The following is a 21,599-nucleotide window of genomic DNA, read 5'->3' on the forward strand; positions in this document are numbered from 1 at the left end:
CCCTCTCTCTCTGTCTGTCTGTCTCTCCCTCTCTCTCTGTCTCTCTCTCTGTCTCTCTCTCTGTCTCTCTCTCTGTCTCTCTCTGTGTCTCTCTCTCTCTCTCTCTGTCTCTCTGTCTCTCTGTCTGTGTCTCTCTGTCTCTCTGTCTCTCTCTCTGTCTCTCTCTCCCAGATGCAGACCACAAAATAATCAATAGTTTAATGAACTGGCAACACACAAACAGCGAACACAGGTATAAAAACACAGGGGATAATGGGGAAGATGGGCGACACCTGGAGGGGGGTGGAGACAATCACAAAGACAGGTGAGACAGATCAGGGTGTGACAGTACCTCTAGGGGCACCACCTGACGTCCTACCTGGGCGCACACCTGATTGACCGGGGTGTCGGCGATGAGGCCTGGGTCCAGGATGTCCCTGGCGGGGATCAAGCGCCTCTCCTTCCGGGCCATAACCCTCCCAGTCAACCAGGTACTGGAACCCCCTGCCCCGGGGTCTAACCGTGTGGGGAGACGCCTCACCGTGTAAGCTTGTTGGTCGTCGGTGAGACGGGGGAGAGGGATGGGCCTGAAAATGGGAGACAAAGGGCTGTGAGACATGGGTTTGACTCTGGATACATTAACGTTGGGATGTATACAAAGGGGCAACAGAAGGGCTGTGAGACATGGGTTTGACTCTGGATACATGAAAGTCGGGGTGTATACAAAAGGGTAGGGGGCAACAGAAGACAAACAGCAGATGGTCTAATGATCTTGGAGATGGGGAACGGGCCAATAAACCGGGGGGAGAGTTTGCGGGATTCCACCCGGAGGGGCAGATCCCGGGTGGATAGCCATACCTTCTGCAGAAGACGATACCGAGGAGCCAGTGTCCGATGGCGGTCCGCTTGTCGACGATACCTTGAGGAGGGCCGACCGGGCTGTCCTCCAGGGAATAAGGTATGACGACCTCCTCTTCCTGCTCAGGGAAGAGTGGGGGCTGATACCCTATGGAACACTCAAACGGTGATAGGCCCATGGCAGAGCAGGGAAGGATTCCACCCACACCAGCTGGCTCCAGGTGGTGGGGTTGGTGGAGACTAGGCAGCGCAGGGTGGTTGGCTCGTTCCGACTGGCCGTTAGACTGGGGGTGGAACCCGGAGGACAGGCTGGCCGACGACCAAATGAGAGTGCAGAATGCCTTCCAGAACCAAGACGAGAACTTAGGACCCCGGTCGGAGACCATGTCCATGGGCAGTCCATGAATCCGGAAGACGTGTTGCACCATGAGCTGGGCCGTCTCCTTGGCCGAGGGTAACTTGGGGAGAGGAATGAATGAAGTGGGCAGCCTTGGAAAAGCGATCCACCACGGTCAGGGTGGCCTTGTTACCATCAGATGGGGGGAGACCCGTGACAAAGTCCAGGGAGATGTGAGACCAGGGGCGATGAGGGACAGGCAGAGGTTGGAAGAGGCCAGCCGGAGCTTGTCGAGGGGACTTGTTCCGTGCACAGACCGTGCAGGCGACGACAAAGGTGGCAACGTCCGGACCATGGTAGGCCAATTAAAGCGTTGTCGCACGAAGGCCAGGGTCCGCTGGGAGCCGGGGTGGCAGGAAAGATGGAGGAATGGGCCAGGACCGCGGAGCAGACAGCGTCAGGCACGAACATCCGGTTACCAGGGTTTGGCTCGGACCGCTGCGCCTCCCGGAACTGTTTCCCGATTCCCCAGCTGAGTGCTGTCGCCAGGCACGAGGTGGGAAGGATGGTCTCGGGCTCCGGGGTGGGAGCCGTGGGGTTATAGTGGCGAGACAGGGCATCCAGCTTGACGTTCTTGGACCCCGTCCGGTAGGAGAGGGAAAAGTTGAACCAGGTTAACAGCATCTCGCCTGCCTGGAGTTGAGGCGCTTGGCGGTGCGGAGATACTCCAGGTTTTTGTGGTCGGGAAGAGAGATAGAGAGATTGGGTATTAGTGGTTATGTAATCAGGGAGAGATGGGTATTAGAGGTAATGTAACCAGGGAGACAGAGAAAGATGGTATTAGAGGTAATGTAACCAGGGAGACAGAGAAAGATGGTATTAGAGGTAATGTAACCAGGGAGACAGAGAAATATGGTATTAGAGGTAATGTAACCAGGGAGACAGAGAAAGATGGTATTAGAGGTAATGTAACTCAGTGTATATCTCTGTGCCCTGTTCTAGTATGGAGGGGTCGGTGGTGCGTCTGCCAGACATCGTAGCCCTGAAGAAGAAGTACAAGGCCTACCTTTACCTGGACGAGGCTCACAGTATCGGGGCGGTGGGGCCGACAGGGAGGGGTGTGACAGAACTGTTTGGTCTGGACCCCTCAGACATCGACGTCATGATGGGAACATTCACCAAGAGTTTCGGGGCTGCAGGAGGATACATCGCTGGGAAAAAGGTAGGTGGGCGTTGGGCATTCCTGGGCATCCCTGGTCAATTAGATGAACTTGTCATTAGTCCTGGGTCATGTTCAGCAAGGACAACACGTCTTGGAAAGTTTTTTAAATGTTTTGAAGCTAACTCCACTCCCCAGATGTGTAGTTAAACAACTAGGATGCTGAGACAGACAGACAGACAGACAGACAGACAGGCCTAACTCGAGTCCCCAAATGTGGGCTGGATTTCGGACATGTTCCTAGTTGAATTCAGTCGGAGCAAAACCCCTTCAAGGCCCTAAAGCAGAGATAGTTACCCAGCCCTAGCTAGAACCAGATGTCTGCTTGTTTCAGGGTTCATTTACCCCTGCCCCCCAGGGCTGACAAAACTAATCCTGTCAACCACTAGCTGAATGAATCTACTGTTGACGTTTAGGAACAATGAGCATGACAGGCCTCATCCTTTGGGGCGGCAGGTGGTTAGAGCGTTGAACTTGTAACCGAAAGGTTGCAAGATCGAATCCCCGAGCTAACAAGGTAAAAATCTGTCATTCTGCCCCTGAACAAGGCAGTTAACCCACCGTTCCTAGGCCGTCATTGAAAATATGAATTTGTTCTTAACTGACTTGCCTGGTTAAATAAAGGTTATAAAAAAATTAAAATAATAAAAAAAACTCCTGCCTCACTACAACACGGTCTCTTTACAGTTAGTTGCTGCACTGGTATCCCAAAAGTCTTCCTGTTGTATTCAGTCTTCAGATGGCTGAGGAACAGTGACAGAAATGGTTTTCAGGCTCACGTTGTGTCACATGAGCTCCCTCTACATTATGGTCTTGTGTCGTTTGAGAACAGTTGACTAAGTCAGAGGGTCTCAGGTCTCTCCTCAGGGACCCACAGCTGTTCCAGAGGGTCTCAGTTCTCTCCTCAGGGACCCCACAGCTGTTCCAGAGGGTCTCAGTTCTCTCCTCAGGCACCCACAGCTTTTCCAGAGGGTCTCAGTTCTCTCCTCAGGGACCCACAGCTGTTCCAGAGGGTCTCAGTTCTCTCCTTAGGGACCCAAGGCTGTTCCAGAGGGTCTCAGTTCTCTCCTCAGGGACCCACAGCTGTTCCAGAGGGTCTCAGTTCTCTCCTCAGGGACCCACAGCTGTACCAGAGGGTCTCAGTTCTCTCCTCAGGGACCCACAGCTGTTCCAGAGGGTCTCAGTTCTCTCCTCAGGGACCCACAGCTGTACCAGAGCTACCACACCTGATTCAACTAGACAAGTATTAACACAATAATAACAGAGAAGTTCAACAAAATAACATTCTGGTTAAACAGAATAAATCCCTGTATGGTTCTATAGTACAACATTATCTACAAAGAACCTTTACGATTGAGAAAGGTTTTTTATAGAACCCCTCTTTATAGAACCTTGGGAAATGGTTCTTTATAGAACCTTAGGAAAGTTTTTTTATAGAACCTAAGGAAAGGGTTCTTTATAGAACCTAAGGAACGGGTTCTTTATAGAACCTTAGGAAAGGGTTCTTTATAGAATCTTAGGAAAGTTTTTTTATAGAACCTTAGGAAATTATTCTTTATAGAACCTTAGGAAAGGGTTCTTTATAGAATCTTAGGAAAGGGTTCTGTATAGAACCTTAGGAAATGGTTCTTTATAGAACCTTAGGAAAGGGTTCTTTATAGAATCTTAGGAAATGGTTCTTTATAGAACCTTAGGAAATTGTTATTTATAGAACCTTAGGAAAGGGTTCTTTATAGAATCTTAGGAAAGGGTTCTTTATAGCACCAAAAAGGGTTCCGCTATGGATAGAAGCACAATATATAGAACCATTTTTTTGTGTGTGTGCCTGCGTAGCCACTCCCACAGTGTGTAATGTTGCCCTGTGATTGGTCTGTATTACAGGAGCTGGTGGACTACCTGCGTAGCCACTCCCACACTGTGGTGTATGCCTTGGCCACTTCTCCCATCACATATATACAGTACGTGTATTCATGGCTCTAATGTTATAAACTGTACTCTCTCGCTCTTCTCTCTCTCTCCCTCCCTCTCGCTCTCTTTCTCTCCCTCTCTCACCTTCTTCTCTCTCTCTCTCCCTCCTTCTCGCTTTCTTTCTCTCTCTCTCTCTCTCTTTCTCTCCCTCTCTCGCTCTCTTTTAGGAGCTGGTCGACTACCTGCGTAGCCACTCCCACAGTGCGGTGTACGCCTCGGCCATGTCTCCTCCCGTCACAGAACAGATCCTGAGAGCCATGAAATGCATCATGGGGCTGGATGGAACCACCGTGGGTAAGCTCCCAGAACCTCCCTTTAGTCCCTCAGCCCTTATCATGTGTCCAACAAATGTTCCCAGCTTTTTCTCTCTCTGTGTGTATCTCTTTCTCTCTGTTTCTGTCTCTCTCTCTGTGTCTCTCTCTCTCTCTGTGTGTGTCTCTCTCTCTCTGTTTCTGTCTCTCTCTCTGTGTGTGTCTCTCTCTCTCTGTGTCTGTCTGTCTCTCTGTTTCTGTCTCTCTGTGTCTGTCTCTCTCTCTGTGTCTCTCTCTCTCTGTCTTTCTCTCTCTCTGTGTCTGTCTCTCTCTCTGTGTCTGTCTCTCTCTGTGTCTGTCTCTCTCTCTGTGTCTGTCTCTCTCTCTCTCTGTGTCTTTCTGTCTCTCTCTCTGTGTCTCTATCTGTCTCTCTATCTCTGTCTGTCTGTCTCTGTGTCTGTCTCTCTCTCTCTGTCTGTCTCTCTCTCTCTCTCTCTGTGTCGCTCTCTCTCTCTCTGTCTCTCTCTCTCTGTTTGTCTCTCTGTGTCTGAGCCTTTGCATTTCCCTTCATGCCCTTAAACTCCATCCATACTCTGTAGATGGTCAGATCCAGGGTCTAGTAGTAAATAGATGGTCAGAACTAGTAGTAGATATAGGGTATAGTAGTAGATATAGATGGTCAGATCCCAGATATATATGGTCAGAACCAGGGTCTAGTAGTAGATATAGATGGTCAGATAGTAGTAGATATAGATGGTCAGATCCCAGGGTCTAGTAGATATAGATGGTCAGATCCCATGGGTCTAGTAGTAGATATAGATGGTCAGATCCAGGGTCTAGTAGATATAGATGGTCAGATCCAGGGTCTAGTTGTAGATATAGATGGTCAGATCCAGGGTCTAGTAGTAGATATAGATGGTCAGATCCAGGGTCTAGTAGATATATATGGTCAGATCCAAGGTCTAGTAGATATAGATGGTCAGATCCAGGGTCTAGTTGTAGATATAGATGGTCAGATCCAGGGTCTAGTTGTAGATATAGATGGTCAGATCCAGGGTCTAGTAGATATAGATGGTCAGATCCAGGGTCTAGTTGTAGATATAGATGGTCAGATCCAGGGTCTAGTTGTAGATATAGATGGTCAAATCCAGGGTCTAGTTGTAGATATAGATGGTCAAATCCAGGGTCTAGTAGATATAAATGGTCAGATCCAGGGTCTAGTAGATATAGATGGTCAGATCCAGGGTCTAGTAGATAAATAGTATAAATTCCATGGGACCAGGCAGCCGTCATACCGCTCAGGAAGGAGACGCGGTCTGTCTCCAATAGATGAATGTACTTTGGTACGAAAAGTGCAAATCAATCCCAGAACAACAGCAAAGGACCTCGTGAAGATGCTGGAGGAAACCGGTATAAAAGTATCTATATCCACAGTAAAATGAGTCCTATATCGACATAACCTGAAAGACCACTCAGCAAGGAAGAAGCCACTGCTCCAAAACTGCCATAAAAAAGCCAGACTACGGTTTGCAACTGCACATGGGGACAAAGATGGTACTTTTTGGAGAAATGTCCTCTGGTCTGATGAAACAAAAATAGAACTGTTTGGCCATAATGACCATCGTTATGTTTGGAGGATAAAGGGGGAGGCTTGCAAGCCGAAGACACCATCCCAACCGTGAAGCATGGGGGTGGCAGCATCATGTTGTGGGGGTGCTTTGCTGCAGGAGGGACTGGTGCGCTTCACAAAATAGATGGCATCATGAGGTAGGAAAATTACATGGATATATTGAAGCAACATTCAAGACATCAGTCAGGAAGTTAAAGCTTGGTCGCAAACGGGTCTTCCAAATGGACAATGACCCCGAGCATACATCCAAAGTTGTGGTAAAATGGCTTAAGGACAACAAATCTCTAACGGCTCTCGTTTGTAGAATGAGTAGACGAAGGCTCAGCATGGAAAGTGTTCATGATTTTTAATATTCAAAAAAGCACTCAAACAAACAACAAACGTGAAAGCTCACAGTTCTGTCGGGCAAAAAAATCACTAAAACAGAAATCAAGATCCCACAAAACCCAAAAGGAAAATGACAACTTATATGTGATCCCCAATCAGAGACAATGATAGACAGCTGCCTTTGATTGGGAACCACACTGGGCCAAACACACAGAAATAGAAAACAGACTTTCCCACCCGAGTCACACCCTGACCTGACCAAACATAGAGAATAATAAGGATCTTTAAGGTCAGGGCGTGACAGAAGTCAAGGTATTGGAGTGGCCATCACAAAGCCCTAACCTCAATCCCATAGAAAATTTGTGGGCAGAACTGAAAAAGCGTGTGCGAGCAAGGAGGCCTACAAACCTGACTCCGTTACACCAGCTCTGTCAGGAGGAATGGGCCAAAATTCACTAAACTTATTGTGGGAAGCTTGTGGAAGGCTACCTGAATCGTTTGACCCAAGTTAAACAATTTAAAGGCAATGCTACCAAATACTAATTGAGTGTATGTAAACTTCTGACCCACTAGGAATGTGATGAAAGAAATAAAAGCTGAAATAAATAATTCTCTCTACTATTATTCTGACATTTCACATTCTTAAAATAAAGTGGTGATCCTAACTGACCTAAGACAGGGATTTTTACGAAGATTAAATGTCAGGAATTGTGAAAAACTGAGTTTAAATGTATTTGGCTAAGGTGTATGTAAACCTCCCGAATTCAACTGTACCACGGGGATGACAAAACAGTACTTTTTACTGTTGTAATTACATTGGTAACCAGTTTATAATAGAAATAAGGCACCCCCAGGGTTTGCGGTATACGGCCAATATACCACGGCTAACGGCCGCATTGAGTCATGCATAAAAACAGCCCTTAGCCGTGGTATATTGGCCATATACCACACCTCCTTGGGCATTTGATCTGGCGAGGTTTAATAAGGGCAAATAACTTTTTTCTCTTGCCATACATTCAAATGCCTTCATTATGTCATAGCTTTCAATAATTATTATTTTGAGGAAAATGTTGCTTCTAACGTCGGTACTATGATATAATTGACTCGATAACGTTATGGGGAAAATAATTATTGTATAAGGGCCTCCCGGGTGGCGCAGTGGTTAAGGGCGCTGTACTGCAGCGCCAGCTGTGCCATCAGAGTCCTGGGTTCGCGCCCAGGCTCTGTCGTAACCGGCCGCGACCGGGAGGTCCGTGGGGCGACGCACAATTGGTCTAGCGTCGCCCGGGTTAGGGAGGGCTTGGTCGGTAGGGGTGTCCTTGTCTCATCGCGCACCAGCGACTCCTGTGGCGGGCTGGGCGCAGTGTACGCTAGCCAAGGTGGCCAGGTGCACGGTGTTTCCTCCGGCGCATTGGTGCGGCTGGCTTCCGGGTTGGATGTGCGCTGTGTTAAAGAAGCAGCGGCTTGGTTGGTTGTGTATCGGAGGACGCATGACTTTCAACCTTCGTCTCTCCCGAGCCCGTACGGGAGTTGTAGCAATGAGACAAGATAGTAGCTACTACAACAATTGGATACTACGAAATTGGGGAGAAAAAGGGGTAAAATTCAAAAAAAAAAAAAGGAAATAATTATTGTATAAATATGGCAACTCTTAGCTCTTGCTGTGAACAAACATAAATTGGTGCTTAAGTTTCCTTTTTTGGTGGGTTTTGAGTAGTCATTGAGCTACAAAATGTAGCTTGACCTGGCAACCCTGAGGCCAAGCTCTGAAAGGTAGAATGTTTTCGTGGTGTGTGTACTAGATCTAAATAAAAGAGAGTCAAGGCTTTACATGATTCACTGGTGACTAACCCTCTGTCCTCTGGCCCTGGAGGCTTCTGAGAGGTAGTAGGAGGGATGCTTGGTGCCTGACGTAGCCCAGGAAAACAGCTGTTTGTTGGGAAGGAAATGAGCTCTGACCTGCCTGTCAGTTGTGTACTCTTCCAACACACCAGGGAATGGTGAAGTCAGACATCTCCACACTAAAGGTTAAAGTTTACACAGCTTTGGGGTGAGAGGTCACGTTATGAATACAAATACTGGAAGGGTATGCGAAATATGTCTATCTCTCTCGCTCTGATTTGGAGGGGTTGGGTTAAATGCGGAAGACACATTTCAGTTGAGTGCAGTCAGTTGTACAACTGACTAGTTGTATCCCCCTCTCGTTCTCTGTGGTTTTCAATATGTCTTAAACAACAAGCCATAGAGGAAGGTGAACTGTCATGCACTTCCATGAAACCGGCACTTGCTTTTGTCAACATTATGTCAAGGATTTGTCTTATTTTATCAGGAGGGAGCAGTTGACAAAAACAGGGCTTGTGTTTTCGGCAGGTTATTAAGTGTCTTCTGCCTTCTATCGTTGCTTTGAATAGCCAATCAGCTCTGAGGTAAATGCCCTACTGGTTGGTCCTAAAGTTGCCTGGCTCTGGCTCTTACCTGGCTCTCCCTTAGCTCTTACCTGGCTCTCCCTTAGCTCTTACCTGGCTCTCCCTTAGCTCTTACCTGGCTCTCCCTTAGCTCTTACCTGGCTCTCCCTTAGCTCTTAACTGGCTCTCCCTTAGCTCTTACCTGGCTCTCCCTTAGCTCTTACCTGGCTCTCCCTTAGCTCTTACCTGGCTCTCCCTTAGCTCTTACCTGGCTCTCCCTTAGCTCTTACTTGGCTCTCCCTTAGCTCTTACCTGGCTCTCCCTTAGCTCTTACCTGGCTCTCCCATAGCTCTTACCTGGCTCTCCCTTAGCTCTTACCTGGCTCTCTCTAGCTCCTACCTGGCTCTCCCTTAGCTCTTACCTGGCTCTCCCTTAGCTCTTACCTGGCTCTCCCTTAGCTCTTACCTGGCTCTCTCTTAGCTCTTACCTGGCTCTCCCTTAGCTCTTACCTGGCTCTCCCTTAGCTCTTACCTGGCTCTCCCTTAGCTCTTACCTGGCTCTCCCTTAGCTCTTACCTGGCTCTCCCTTAGCTCTTACCTGGCTCTCTCTTAGATCTTACCTGGCTCTGGCTCTCCCTTAGCTCTTATCTGGCTCTCCCTTAGCTCTTACCTGGCTCTCCCTTAGCTCTTACCTGGCTCTCCCATAGCTCTTACCTGGCTCTCCCTTAGCTCTTACCTGGCTCTCTCTTAGCTCCTACCTGGCTCTCCCTTAGCTCTTACCTGGCTCTCCCTTATCTCTTACCTGGCTCTCTCTTAGCTCTTACCTGGCTCTCCCTTAGCTCTTACCTGGCTCTCCCTTAGCTCTTACCTGGCTCTGGCTCTTACCTGGCTCTCCCTTAGCTCTTACCTGGCTCTCCCTTAGCTCTTACCTGGCTCTCCCTTAGCTCTTACCTGGCTCTCCCTTAGCTCTTACCTGGCTCTGGCTCTTACCTGGCTCTCTCTTAGCTCTTACCTGGCTCTGGCTCTTACCTGGCTCTCCCATAGCTCTTACCTGGCTCTCCCTTAGCTCTTGCCTGGCTCTCCCTTAGCTCTTGCCTGGCTCTCCCTTAGCTCTTGCCTGGCTCTCCCTTAGCTCTTGCCTGGCTCTCCCTTAGCTCTTGCCTGGCTCTCCCTTAGCTCTTGCCTGGCTCTCCCTTAGCTCTTACCTGGCTCTCCCTTAGCTTCTGGCTCCCCAGTCCTTCACATCATTAGTTCTCCCAGCGGGGTTGGCCTGCTGCTATAGATTTGTCTGTGATCATCAATATCTTAAAGAGATGTGATACATTGAAGCGTTGTTTGTGTTTCACCTGTGGCTCAGCACCAGAGAGGCACATCCAGGGTCCAACGCTGTTTTCTAGGAAATACATTGTATCCTATTGGCCAGGGAGCTCTGGGATGTGTGCCAAATAGCACCCTATTCCCTACATATCCCTATAGGCTCTGGTCTAATGTAGTGCACTATATAGGGAATAGGGTGCCATAGGGTTCTGGTCTAAAGTAATGCACTATATAGGAAATAGGGTTCCATAGGGTTCTGGTCTAAAGTAGAGCACTATTTAGGGAATAGGGTGCCATAGAGTTTTGGTCTAAAGTAGAGCACTATATAGGGAATAGGGTGCCATATGTGATGTGTCTCTGGTCTTGGCAAGGTGTAAGTGTGTAGTACACCTCCCTCCCTTCATCAGATGGACAACCCAGAACCAACTGGCTGCAGGAGCAGGATACAGAGAGCTGGATAGGAGGTTGTGGAGAAGCATTGATATGCTGTACAGTAATCACGTATTGAAGGAGAAAGTTCTTGATGGCTGACAGGAGGTTGGTAGGAACCAGATTGCTGGACTGAGAGAGAGAAATGGGGCGAGGGGAGGGAGAGACAGAGAGAGAGAAATGGGGCGAAGGGAGGGAGAGACAGAGAGAGAGAAATGGGGCGAGGGGAGGGAGAGAGAGACAGAGAGAGAGAGAAATGGGGCGAGGGGAGGGAGAGATAGACAGAGAGAGAGAAATGGGGCGAGGGGAGGGAGAGAGAAATGGGGCGAGGGGAGGGAGAGAGAGACAGAGAGAGAGAAATGGGGCGAGGGGAGGGAGAGAGAGACAGAGAGAGAGAAATGGGGCTAGGGGAGGGAGAGAGAGAAATGGGGCAAGGGGAGGGAGAGAGAGAAATGGGGCGAGGGGAGGGAGAGAGAGAAATGAGCCGAGGGGAGGGACCGAGAGACAGAGAGAGAGAAATGGGGCGAGGGGAGAGGGAGAGAGAGAGAGAGAGAAATGGGGCGAGGGGAGGGAGAGAGAGAAATGGAGCGAGGGAGGGAGAGAGAGAGAGAGAGAGAGAGAGAAATGGGGTGAGGGGAGGCAGAGAGAGAGAGATGGTAGGGAGAGGGGGAGAGAGAGAGAGAGAGAGAGAGAGATGGTAGGGAGAGGGGGGAGAGAGAGAAAGAGAGAGAGAGAAATGGGGCGATGGGAGGGAGAGAGAGATGGTAGGGAGAGGGGGGAGAGAGAGACAGAGAGAGAGAAATGGGGCGAGGGGAGGGAGAGAGAGACAGAGAGAGAGAGAAATGGGGCGAGGGAGAGATAGAAATGGGGCGAGGGGAGGGACCGAGAGACAGAGAGAGAGAAATGGGGCGAGGGAGAGAGAGAGAGAGAGAAATGGGGCGAGGGGAGGGAGAGAGAGAGATGGTAGGGAGAGGGGGAGAGAGAGAGAGAGAAATGGGGCGAGGGGAGGGAGAGAGAGAGATGGTAGGGAGAGGGGGAGAGAGAGAGAGAGATGTGGACATTAGGGAGAGAGAGCAGCAGGGCTCTTCAGTAATCACTGGCTTTGAAGCCTGGAAGTCCAGGGTGGACTGGCCCAGACAGAGGGGCTGGACTGAGGAACAGCAGGGTGGACACTCCAGGAGAGTTCCCACTACACTACACTATCACTACACTGTCACTACACTATCACTACACTATCACTATCACTACACTATCACTACACTACACTATCACTACGCTATCACTACACTACACTGTCACTACACTACACTACACTATCACTACACTGTCACTACACTACACTATCACTACACTACACTATCACTACACTGTCACTACACTATCACTACACTACCACTACACTGTCACTACACTACACTATCACTACACTACACTGACACTACACTGTCACTACACTGTCACTACACTGTCACATCACTACACTATCACTACACGATCACTACACTATCACTACACTATCACTACACTATCACTGTCACTACACTGTCACTACACTATCACTACACTATCACTACACTATCACTACACTATCACTACACTATCACTATCACTACACTGTCACTACACTACACCATCACTATACTATCACTACACTACAATACACTATCACTACGCTATCACTACACTGTCACTACACTACACTGTCACTACACTGTCACTACACGATCACTACGCTATCACTACACTATCACGACACTATCACGACACTATCACTATCACTATACTATCACTACACTACAATACACTGTCACTACACCACACTATCACCACACTATCACTACACTATCACTACACTGTCACTACACTATCACTACACTATCACTATGCTATCACTACACTAAACTGTCACTACACTACCACCATCACTACACTAAACTATCACTACACTATCACTACTACACTATCACTACACTAAACTATCACTACACTAAACTGTCACTACACTGTCACTACACTACCCCCATCACTACACTAAACTATCACTACACTATCACTACTACACTATCACTACACTACACTATCACTACACTAAACTATCACTAAACTATCACTACATTATCACTACACTAAACTATCACTAAACTATCACTACACTAAACTATCACTACAATATCACTACACTAAACTATCACTACACTAAACTATCACTACACTAAACTATCACTACACCACAGTGGATATTCCTGGAAGGTTCTCATAACTTTGAACGAATGGCCATTCCTGGTGGGTCACCGAGCAGAGCCAATGTCTGGCAGAGCACACACTGGGTTTACTTTCCAACGGCTGGGGTCTGTGGCTGAGGAACGGAGGCTTTAGCGGTCGCCGTGTGTGGTTCTATCTGCTAACACTGTGACCCCCCCCCCCCCCCTCTCCATCCCTGGTTCATGTTAACTGGCCAGGTGGTATGGTGCAGCTCATTAAAGTGTCCAGGGTCAGTTTAAACCTACATGTGGTTCAAGCTGACTAAAACAATGTAGAAGAGACAGTGTTCTATAATGAATGCTGTGGCTCCAGTGCTATGAAGTATTACTCCCCCATGATGGTTCCCTACACCACCGTGGCTCATCTTCTGGGGGTGACAGGTAAACCTAAAGGTTAGCGAGGCAGAACTGTTACCAAAGTGTTGCCGGTTTGAAACCCAAGGCTGACGGGAAGAAGTTTGGGATTCTAGGTATCGTTCAAATCAACTCAAAGCGAAACACTTAACTGATCCAGGGTTGCTACACTGGGGTTTGTTCTGGATGCTAGATAACTGTCACGGTGTTCGTAATAATGGTCGGACCGAGACGCAGCGCGATATGAGTTACACATACTTTATTATTAAGGAAACTTAACAAAACAATAAACGATAAACGAACAGACCGTGACTCCTGAGGTCCTATGTGCAATAACTTATAAACAATTATACTTAAATACGACAACGATAACCAGCTGCCTCTAATTGGGAACCATACAAATCACCAACATAGAAAATCAAACCTAGAACCCCACATAGAAAATATAAACTAGAACAACCCCCTCAGTCATGCCCTGACCTACTCTACCATAGAAAATCAAACCTAGAACCCCACATGAAAAATATAAACTAGAACATCCCCCTCAGTCATGCCCTGACCTACTCCACCATAGAAAATCAAACCTAGAACCCCACATGAAAAATATAAACTAGAACAACCCCCCAGTCACGCCTACTCTACCATAGAAAATAAAAGCTTTCTATGGTCAGGACGTGACAATAACAAACTAATGTATAAATAAACCTTATGTTTTTCTCCTGACTCCAGGCCAGGGTTGAACCCCATCACCACTAGCCCTAACCCCATATTAACTCTCTCCAGGGTTGGACCCCATCACCACTAGCCCTAACCCCATATTAACTCTCTCCAGGGTTGGACCCCATTACCACTAGCCCTAACCCCATATTAACTCTCTCCAGGGTTGGACCCCATTACCACTAGCCCTAACCCCATATTAACTCTCTCCAGGGTTGGACCCCATTACCACTAGCCCTAACCCCATATTAACTCTCTCCAGGGTTGGACCCCATCACTACTAGCCCTAACCCCATATTAACTCTCTCCAGGGTTGACCCCATCCCCACTAGCCCTAACCCCATATTAACTCTCTCCAGGGTTGGACCCCATCACCACTAGCCCTAACCCCATATTAACTCTCTCCGGGGTTGGACCCCATCACCACTAGCCCTAACCCCATATTAACTCTCTCCGGGGTTGGACTCCATCACCACTAGCCCTAACCCCATGTTAACTCTCTCCAGGGTTGGACCCCATCACTACTAGCCCTAACCCCATATTAACTCTCCAGGGTTGGACCCCATCACCACTAGCCCTAACCCCATATTAACTCTCCAGGGTTGACCCCATCCCCACTAGCCCTAACCCCATATTAACTCTCTCCAGGGTTGGACCCCTCACCTCTAGCCCTAACCCCATATTAACTCTCTCCAGGGTTGGACCCCATCACCACTAGCCCTAACCCCATATTAACTCTCTCCAGGGTTGGACCACATCACCACTAGCCCTAACCCCATATTAACTCTCTCCAGGGCTGGACCCCATCACCACTAGCCCTAACCCCATATTAACTCTCTCCAGGGTTGGACCCCATCACCACTAGCCCTAACCCCATATTAACTCTCTCCAGGGTTGGACCCCATCACCACTAGCCCTAACCCCATATTAACTCTCTACATGGTTGGACCCCTCACAACTAGCCCTAACCCCATATTAACTCTCCAGGGTTGGACCCCATCACCACTAGCCCTAACCCCATATTAACTCTCCAGGGTTGGACCCCATCACCACTAGCCCTAACCCCATATTAACTCTGTCTCTGTAGGTCAGGCCAGGGTGCACCAGCTGGCAGAGAACACACGCTACTTCAGGTCTCGTCTTCAAGAGATGGGCTTCATCATCTATGGTAACGATGATTCTCCTGTGGTCCCAATTCTGCTCTACATGCCAGGAAAAGTTGTGTAAGTTGCTTTCATTTGGTTTATTCGACAGGGACAATGCACTGCTTTCTAACCCCTCTGTTCTACATGCTGGGAAAGTGATATAAGTATCAGAATGGACCCTTCATACATTTGTCTATTTTATTGTGGAAGGAATGAAAGGAGAGGATAGATTGTGGTCCTTTTGTAGCTCGCAGTTGGTTGAACGTGGTGCTTCTAACGCCAAGGGTAGTGGGTTTGATTCCCGGGACCAGCCGACTGGTAAACATTCATGCACCTCATGGGTATAAATCGCTTTGGATAAAAGTCTGCTAGATGGTATATTAGATTAGGAATATAACCCTTGCCACTAGGGGGCGTATGTAGTCTGTTGTCTGACCTACCACCACCATCAGACCCAGACAAGACCACCTTCAACTAATCACCTGGCACATAAAATAACTCATAGAGGAAATCTGCTTTCACTTTCTGTGTGTCTATCTCATCTTGCCTTCTGTGGACATAACAGGGGCGACAGGGTAGCCTAGTGGTTAGAGCGTTGGACTAGTAACTTAAAGGTTGCAAGTTCAAACTGACAAGGTACAAATCTTTCGTTCTGCCCCTGAACAGGCAGTTAACCCACTGTTCCTAGGCCGTCATTGAAAATAAGAATTTTGTTCTTCACTGACTTGCCTAGTTAAATAAAAGTTTAAACAAATATATATATATATACACACAGTACATTATAGCTGTAGAATTGGTTAGTTCCAGAGGCCACAACAATGTCTGAATGTATGTACAACAGGTCAGCTATTGGCCATGATCTTTTTGCACGCTGTTTCAATTGATCGAGTCACTTGGACTAATTGTCATACAGCTACTGTATCTGTTGTTGGAAAGCAGGTGGTCATTTTACTAGGGGTCAGTTCAGAAGCAACAACAACAAAAAAAGATCAATATTGAGTGTCTTTTCAAGATGACTTTGAACAGCGGCCATGTTTACTGTGTCCAGATGCTCAGTGAATCAGTCAGTGAATCAGTCAGTGAATCAGACAGTGAATCAGTCAGTGAATCAGTCAGTGAATCATATAAAATGTAGTAGGCGAGGATCGTATTCACACAGGACAGACACTTTCAGATGCGTCCCAAAGATAACAGCCTTCTGGCAGGATAACAACGAACCCTGTTGAGCAGCTGGAGGACCTTGTATGCTGGGCTTCCTTCTACTATGATGTCATCACTGGTCGTCTGCTGTCCTAGTTCCTGGTGGAAAACTAGGTTAATGTTCAGGGAGCCAATGTCCATCTCTACCATTCCACTCAGTGGCACCAAGGACAAATAGCAGAAAATTTGCTGATCAAATGCTACCATGTGGTTTGATCATGTGAGCGAGTAGTAAACAAGGTCATACGTTCAGGGTCATACTGTACGTTCAGGGTCATACTGTATGTTCAGGGTCATACTGTACGTTCAGGGTCATACTGTATGTTCAGTGTCCTACTGTACGTTCAGGGTCATACGGTATGTTCAGTGTCCTACTGTATGTTCAAGGTCATACTGTATGTTCAGGGTCATGGTGTATGTTCAGGGTCATGGTGTATGTTCAGGGTCATAGTATATGTTCAGGGTCATACTGTATGTTCAGGGTCATACTGTATGTTCAGGGTCATAGTATATGTTCAGGGTCATACTGTGTGTTCAGGGTCATACTGTATGTTCAGGATCATACTGTATGTTCAGGGTCATACTGTATGTTCAGGATCATACTGTACGTTCAGTGTCCTACTGTACGTTCAGGGTCATACGGTATGTTCAGTGTCCTACTGTATGTTCAAGGTCATACTGTATGTTCAGGGTCATGGTGTATGTTCAGGGTCATGGTGTATGTTCAGGGTCATGGTGTATGTTCAGGGTCATGGTGTATGTTCAGGGTCATAGTATATGTTCAGGGTCATACTGTATGTTCAGGGTCATACTGTATGTTCAGGGTCATACTGTATGTTCAGGATCATACTGTACGTTCAGGGTCATAGTGTACGTTCAGGGTCATACTGTACGTTCAGGATCATACTGTATGTTCAGGATCATACTGTATGTTCAGGGTCATGGTGTACGTTTAGGGTCACACTGTATGTTCAGGGTCATACTGTATGTTCAGGGTCATACTGTATGTTCAGGGTCATACTGTATGTTCAGGGTCAAACTGTATGTTCAGGGTCATACTGTATGTTCAGGGTCATACTGTATGTTCAGGGTCATGGTGTATGTTCAGGGTCATACTGTATGTTCAGGGTCATACTGTATGTTCAGGGTCATACTGTATGTTCAGGGTCAAAGTGTATGTTCAGGGTCACACTGTATGTTCAGGGTCATACTGTATGTTCAGGGTCAAAGTGTATGTTCAGGATCATACTGTATGTTCAGGGTCAAAGTGTATGTTCAGGGTCACACTGTATGTTCAGGGTCATACTGTATGTTCAGGGTCACACTGTATGTTCAGGGTTATACTGTATGTTCAGGGTCATACTGTATGTTCAGGGTCATACTGTATGTTCAGGGTCATACTGTATGTTCAGGGTTATACTGTATGTTCAGGGTTATACTGTATGTTCAGTGTCATACTGTATGTTCAGTGTCATACTGTATGTTCAGGGTCATACTGTATGTTCAGGGTCATACTGTATGTTCAGGGTTATACTGTATGTTCAGGGTCATGGTGTATGTTCAGGGTCATACTGTATGTTCAGGGTCATGGTGTATGTTCAGGGTCATACTGTATGTTCAGGGTCATACTGTATGTTCAGGGTCATACTGTATGTTCAGGGTTATACTGTATGTTCAGGGTCATACTGTATGTTCAGGGTCATACTGTATGTTCAGGGTCATAGTGTACGTTCAGGGTCATAGTGTATGTTCTGGGTCACACTGTATGTTCAGGGTCATAGTGTACGTTCTGGGTCACACTGTATGTTCAGGGTCACACTACGTTCAGGGTCATACTGTATGTTCAGGGTCATACTGTATGTTCAGGGTCATACTGTATGTTCAGGGTCATAGTGTACGTTCAGGGTCACACTGTACGTTCAGGGTCATACTGTATGTTCAGGGTCACACTACGTTCAGGGTCATACTGTATGTTCAGGGTCACACTACGTTCAGGGTCACACTACGTTCAGGGTCATACTGTATGTTTAGGGTCACACTACGTTCAGGGTCATACTGTATGTTCAGGGTCACACTACGTTCAGGGTCATACTGTATGTTCAGGGTCATACTGTATGTTCAGGGTCACACTACGTTCAGGGTCACACTACGTTCAGGGTCATACTGTAAGGTGGTTCTGTTTAACACATTCAGTTGTGTATTTCATGGTGGACCAGGCAGGTTACTGAACAGCCCTTTATGACAGCTGGGTAAAAGGGGCTGTAAATACAAATGATTGATACATTGGTACGTTCATTCATCCCTGCGCCTTGTCTTTCACAATGCCTTCCTGTGACTGTGTTCTGCCTCTGTAGGGCTTTCTCTCGCGCCATGCTGAAGAGGAAGATAGGAGTGGTGGTGGTAGGGTTCCCTGCTACGCCCATCACAGAGGCACGGGCCCGCTTCTGTCTGTCTGCTGCACACACCAAGGCCATGCTCGACCAGGTGAGTACACACGCAAACACACACAGGGACACAAACACACTCAATTAAATTTCGCAAATTACTTCAATTTCTCTCCCCCCCCCCTTTCCCTCTCTGCCTCTCCCTTAATGCATTTCAATGTCTCTCTCCCTCTCTCCCTCTCTCTCTTTCTCTCTCAATTAATTTCTCTCTCTCTCTCCCGCTCTCCCTCCCTCTCCCCCTCTTTCTCTCAATTAATTTACATTTCTCTCTCTCTCTCCTGCTCGCTCTCCTGCCTCTCTCTCTCTCTCTCGCTCTCAATTAATTTCAATTTCTTTCTCTCTCTCTCCCCCCACTCTTTCCATCTCCCCCTCTCTCAATTCAATTCTCTCTATTCATTACAATTTCTCTCTCTCTCCCTCTCTAACATTATATTTTCATCCTCCCCAGGTGTTGTTTGATCTGAACGAGTTAGGAGATGATTTGTGTCTGAAGTTCTCCCGGAGGAAATATTCTCCTCGTCCACAACAACACAACAACAACGACGACACAGACTTTGAGCTGGACAGTTAGCCAATAGACTGATAGGATAACCCCTGATCTCTGACCTCCCACCTCTGACCTCTGCATTGAGAGACTGTAACGGTGGTTCCATGCTGACAGGGAATGGCCATACATCCCAATAATTTGTCCTTTATCCCGAAGTGTGCACTTGTGCTCTCCTCCCCACACATGTTATAAACATTGGATTGGGTGTAAGCATGGGTTAGACAGTGTCTAGTACCATTTGTCTTGTACCAGATCATAATGGGAAGTGAACCGGTCGTACATGGTTAGATTTTGGGAACAGCAGGTGCCTTCCATGCCAGTCCAATACACAGAGAGAGTGGGGTCTCATCCCTGCCAGTCCAATACACCGAGAGAGTGGGGTCTCGACTCAACCAGTCCAATACACAGAGAGAGTGGGGTCTCATCCCTGCCAGTCCAATACACCGAGAGAGTGGGGTCTCGACTCAACCAGTCCAATACACCGAGAGAGTGGGGTCTCGACTCAACCAGTCCAATACACAGAGAGAGTGGGGTCTCATCCCTGCCAGTCCAATACACAGAGAGAGTGGGGTCTCGACTCTACCAGTCCAATACACAGAGAGAGTGGGGTCTCGACTCGACCAGTCCAATACACAGAGAGAGTGGGGTCTCATCCCTGCCAGTCCAATACACAGAGAGAGTGGGGTCTCGACTCTACCAGTCCAATACACAGAGAGAGTGGGGTCTCGACTCTACCAGTTCAATACACAGAGAGAGTGGGGTCTCATCCCTGCCAGTCCAATACACTGAGAGAGTGGGGTCTCATCTCTACCAGTCCAATACACAGAGAGAGTGGGGTCTCATCGCCACCTTATACAACCAAAAGGAATGTCCAGTGCCCGAAGTGCTGCTGCTCTGTTCTGTATATAATAGTGTGTGTTTATATTAGAATGTAAATTAAGAGATCATATAATTCGGATCATTATACAAGGCAACCAATCGTTCCAGGCTGCCTTTGTAAATAAGAATGTGTTCTTAATTGACTGGCCTGATTTATAAATAAATGTCAAATGAATTGAATTGATCTGAAATGTATGAAAGCCAGAGTTCAAAGGAAAGATGTCTGTCTCTCGGTGTTTCACGATGTGTTTTATTAAATGTTGCTTTGTTACCGTACCTCTTGGTTCTTTACCGAACTGGTTGCAGTGACTTGTCATTTTACACCGAAATACATCGTTGCATTTTGCTTTTGTTTCCCCCCAGAAGGTTTTCCATGTGCTTCTGGACTCACATTGATGATAATGTTGTGACGTGATAATATCTCACTATCGTCTGAATCTGATAGAGACGAAGACCACATATCTCAACAGAGGAACTGCTTTAGTTCCAGAATGTTCCGGGAAGACCACATTTCTCAACAGAGGAACTGCTTTAGTTCCAGAATGTTCCGGGAAGACCACATATCTCAACAGAGGAACTGCTTTAGTTCCAGAATGTTCCGGTAAGACCACATATCTCAACAGAGGAACTGCTTTAGTTCCAGAATGTTCCGGGAAGACCACATATCTCAACAGAGGAACTGCTTTAGTTCCAGAATGTTCCGGTAAGACCACATATCTCAACAGAGGAACTGCTTTAGTTCCAGAATGTTCCGGTAAAAGTCATGCTGTCTGTCTCTACGACAAACCAGAATGTTCCACTAAAAGTCATGCTGTCTGTCTCTACGACAAACCAGAATGTTCCACTAAAAGTCATGCTGTCTGTCTCTACGACAAACCAGAATGTTCCACTAAAAGTCATGCTGTCTGTCTCTACGACAAACCAGAATGTTCCACTAAAAGTCATGCTGTCTGTCTCTACGACAAACCAGAATAATACAATAACAGCTCATGTAGAAATTACAAATCTTACACGCAATGAAATCTCAACAGATCTTTGCATAGAACTGAACTAGATGTCGTGGCTTGTCCTTCTCTTGGCTTTAGATGTAGTTTTTAACAGCTTAATTGTACGGTTTACAGAGGTGCCTTTTCTCCCTGTCTGAGGTGAGTAGTGTGAGGACATGTACTGTAAATATTCACGGTATGCATCGTCTGAGCCAACAGTAACCAAACCTAGCAACGAGCACAATAGAGATCAACCTTGTCCCAAATGACACCCTATTCCCTATTTAGTGCACTACTTTTGACCAGAGCCCCCTCAGAGCATAGGGAGTCATTTGGAACACTGCCCC

At 47.2% G+C, this 21,599-nt stretch overlaps 1 protein-coding gene across 1 annotated transcript in view; it reads left to right on the plus strand.

Moving 5' to 3' along the window:
- LOC139396788 (serine palmitoyltransferase 3-like) overlaps nt 1-20,187 on the plus strand; it is a gene marked incomplete at its 5' end in the record, with an annotated part of 35,385 nt that extends 15,198 nt beyond the window's left edge. Inside the window, 5 exons of the mRNA XM_071143701.1 lie at nt 2,177-2,396; nt 4,529-4,655; nt 15,139-15,274; nt 18,751-18,880; nt 19,289-20,187. Coding sequence (XP_070999802.1) covers nt 2,177-2,396; nt 4,529-4,655; nt 15,139-15,274; nt 18,751-18,880; nt 19,289-19,411 — 736 coding nt within the window. The remainder of the gene's footprint in view (nt 1-2,176; nt 2,397-4,528; nt 4,656-15,138; nt 15,275-18,750; nt 18,881-19,288) is intronic.
- Between the last annotated feature and the right edge of the window lie 1,412 nt (nt 20,188-21,599).

Source organism: Oncorhynchus clarkii, unplaced genomic scaffold, assembly GCF_045791955.1.
Source record: "Oncorhynchus clarkii lewisi isolate Uvic-CL-2024 unplaced genomic scaffold, UVic_Ocla_1.0 unplaced_contig_5072_pilon_pilon, whole genome shotgun sequence".
Lineage (NCBI taxonomy): Eukaryota > Metazoa > Chordata > Actinopteri > Salmoniformes > Salmonidae > Oncorhynchus > Oncorhynchus clarkii.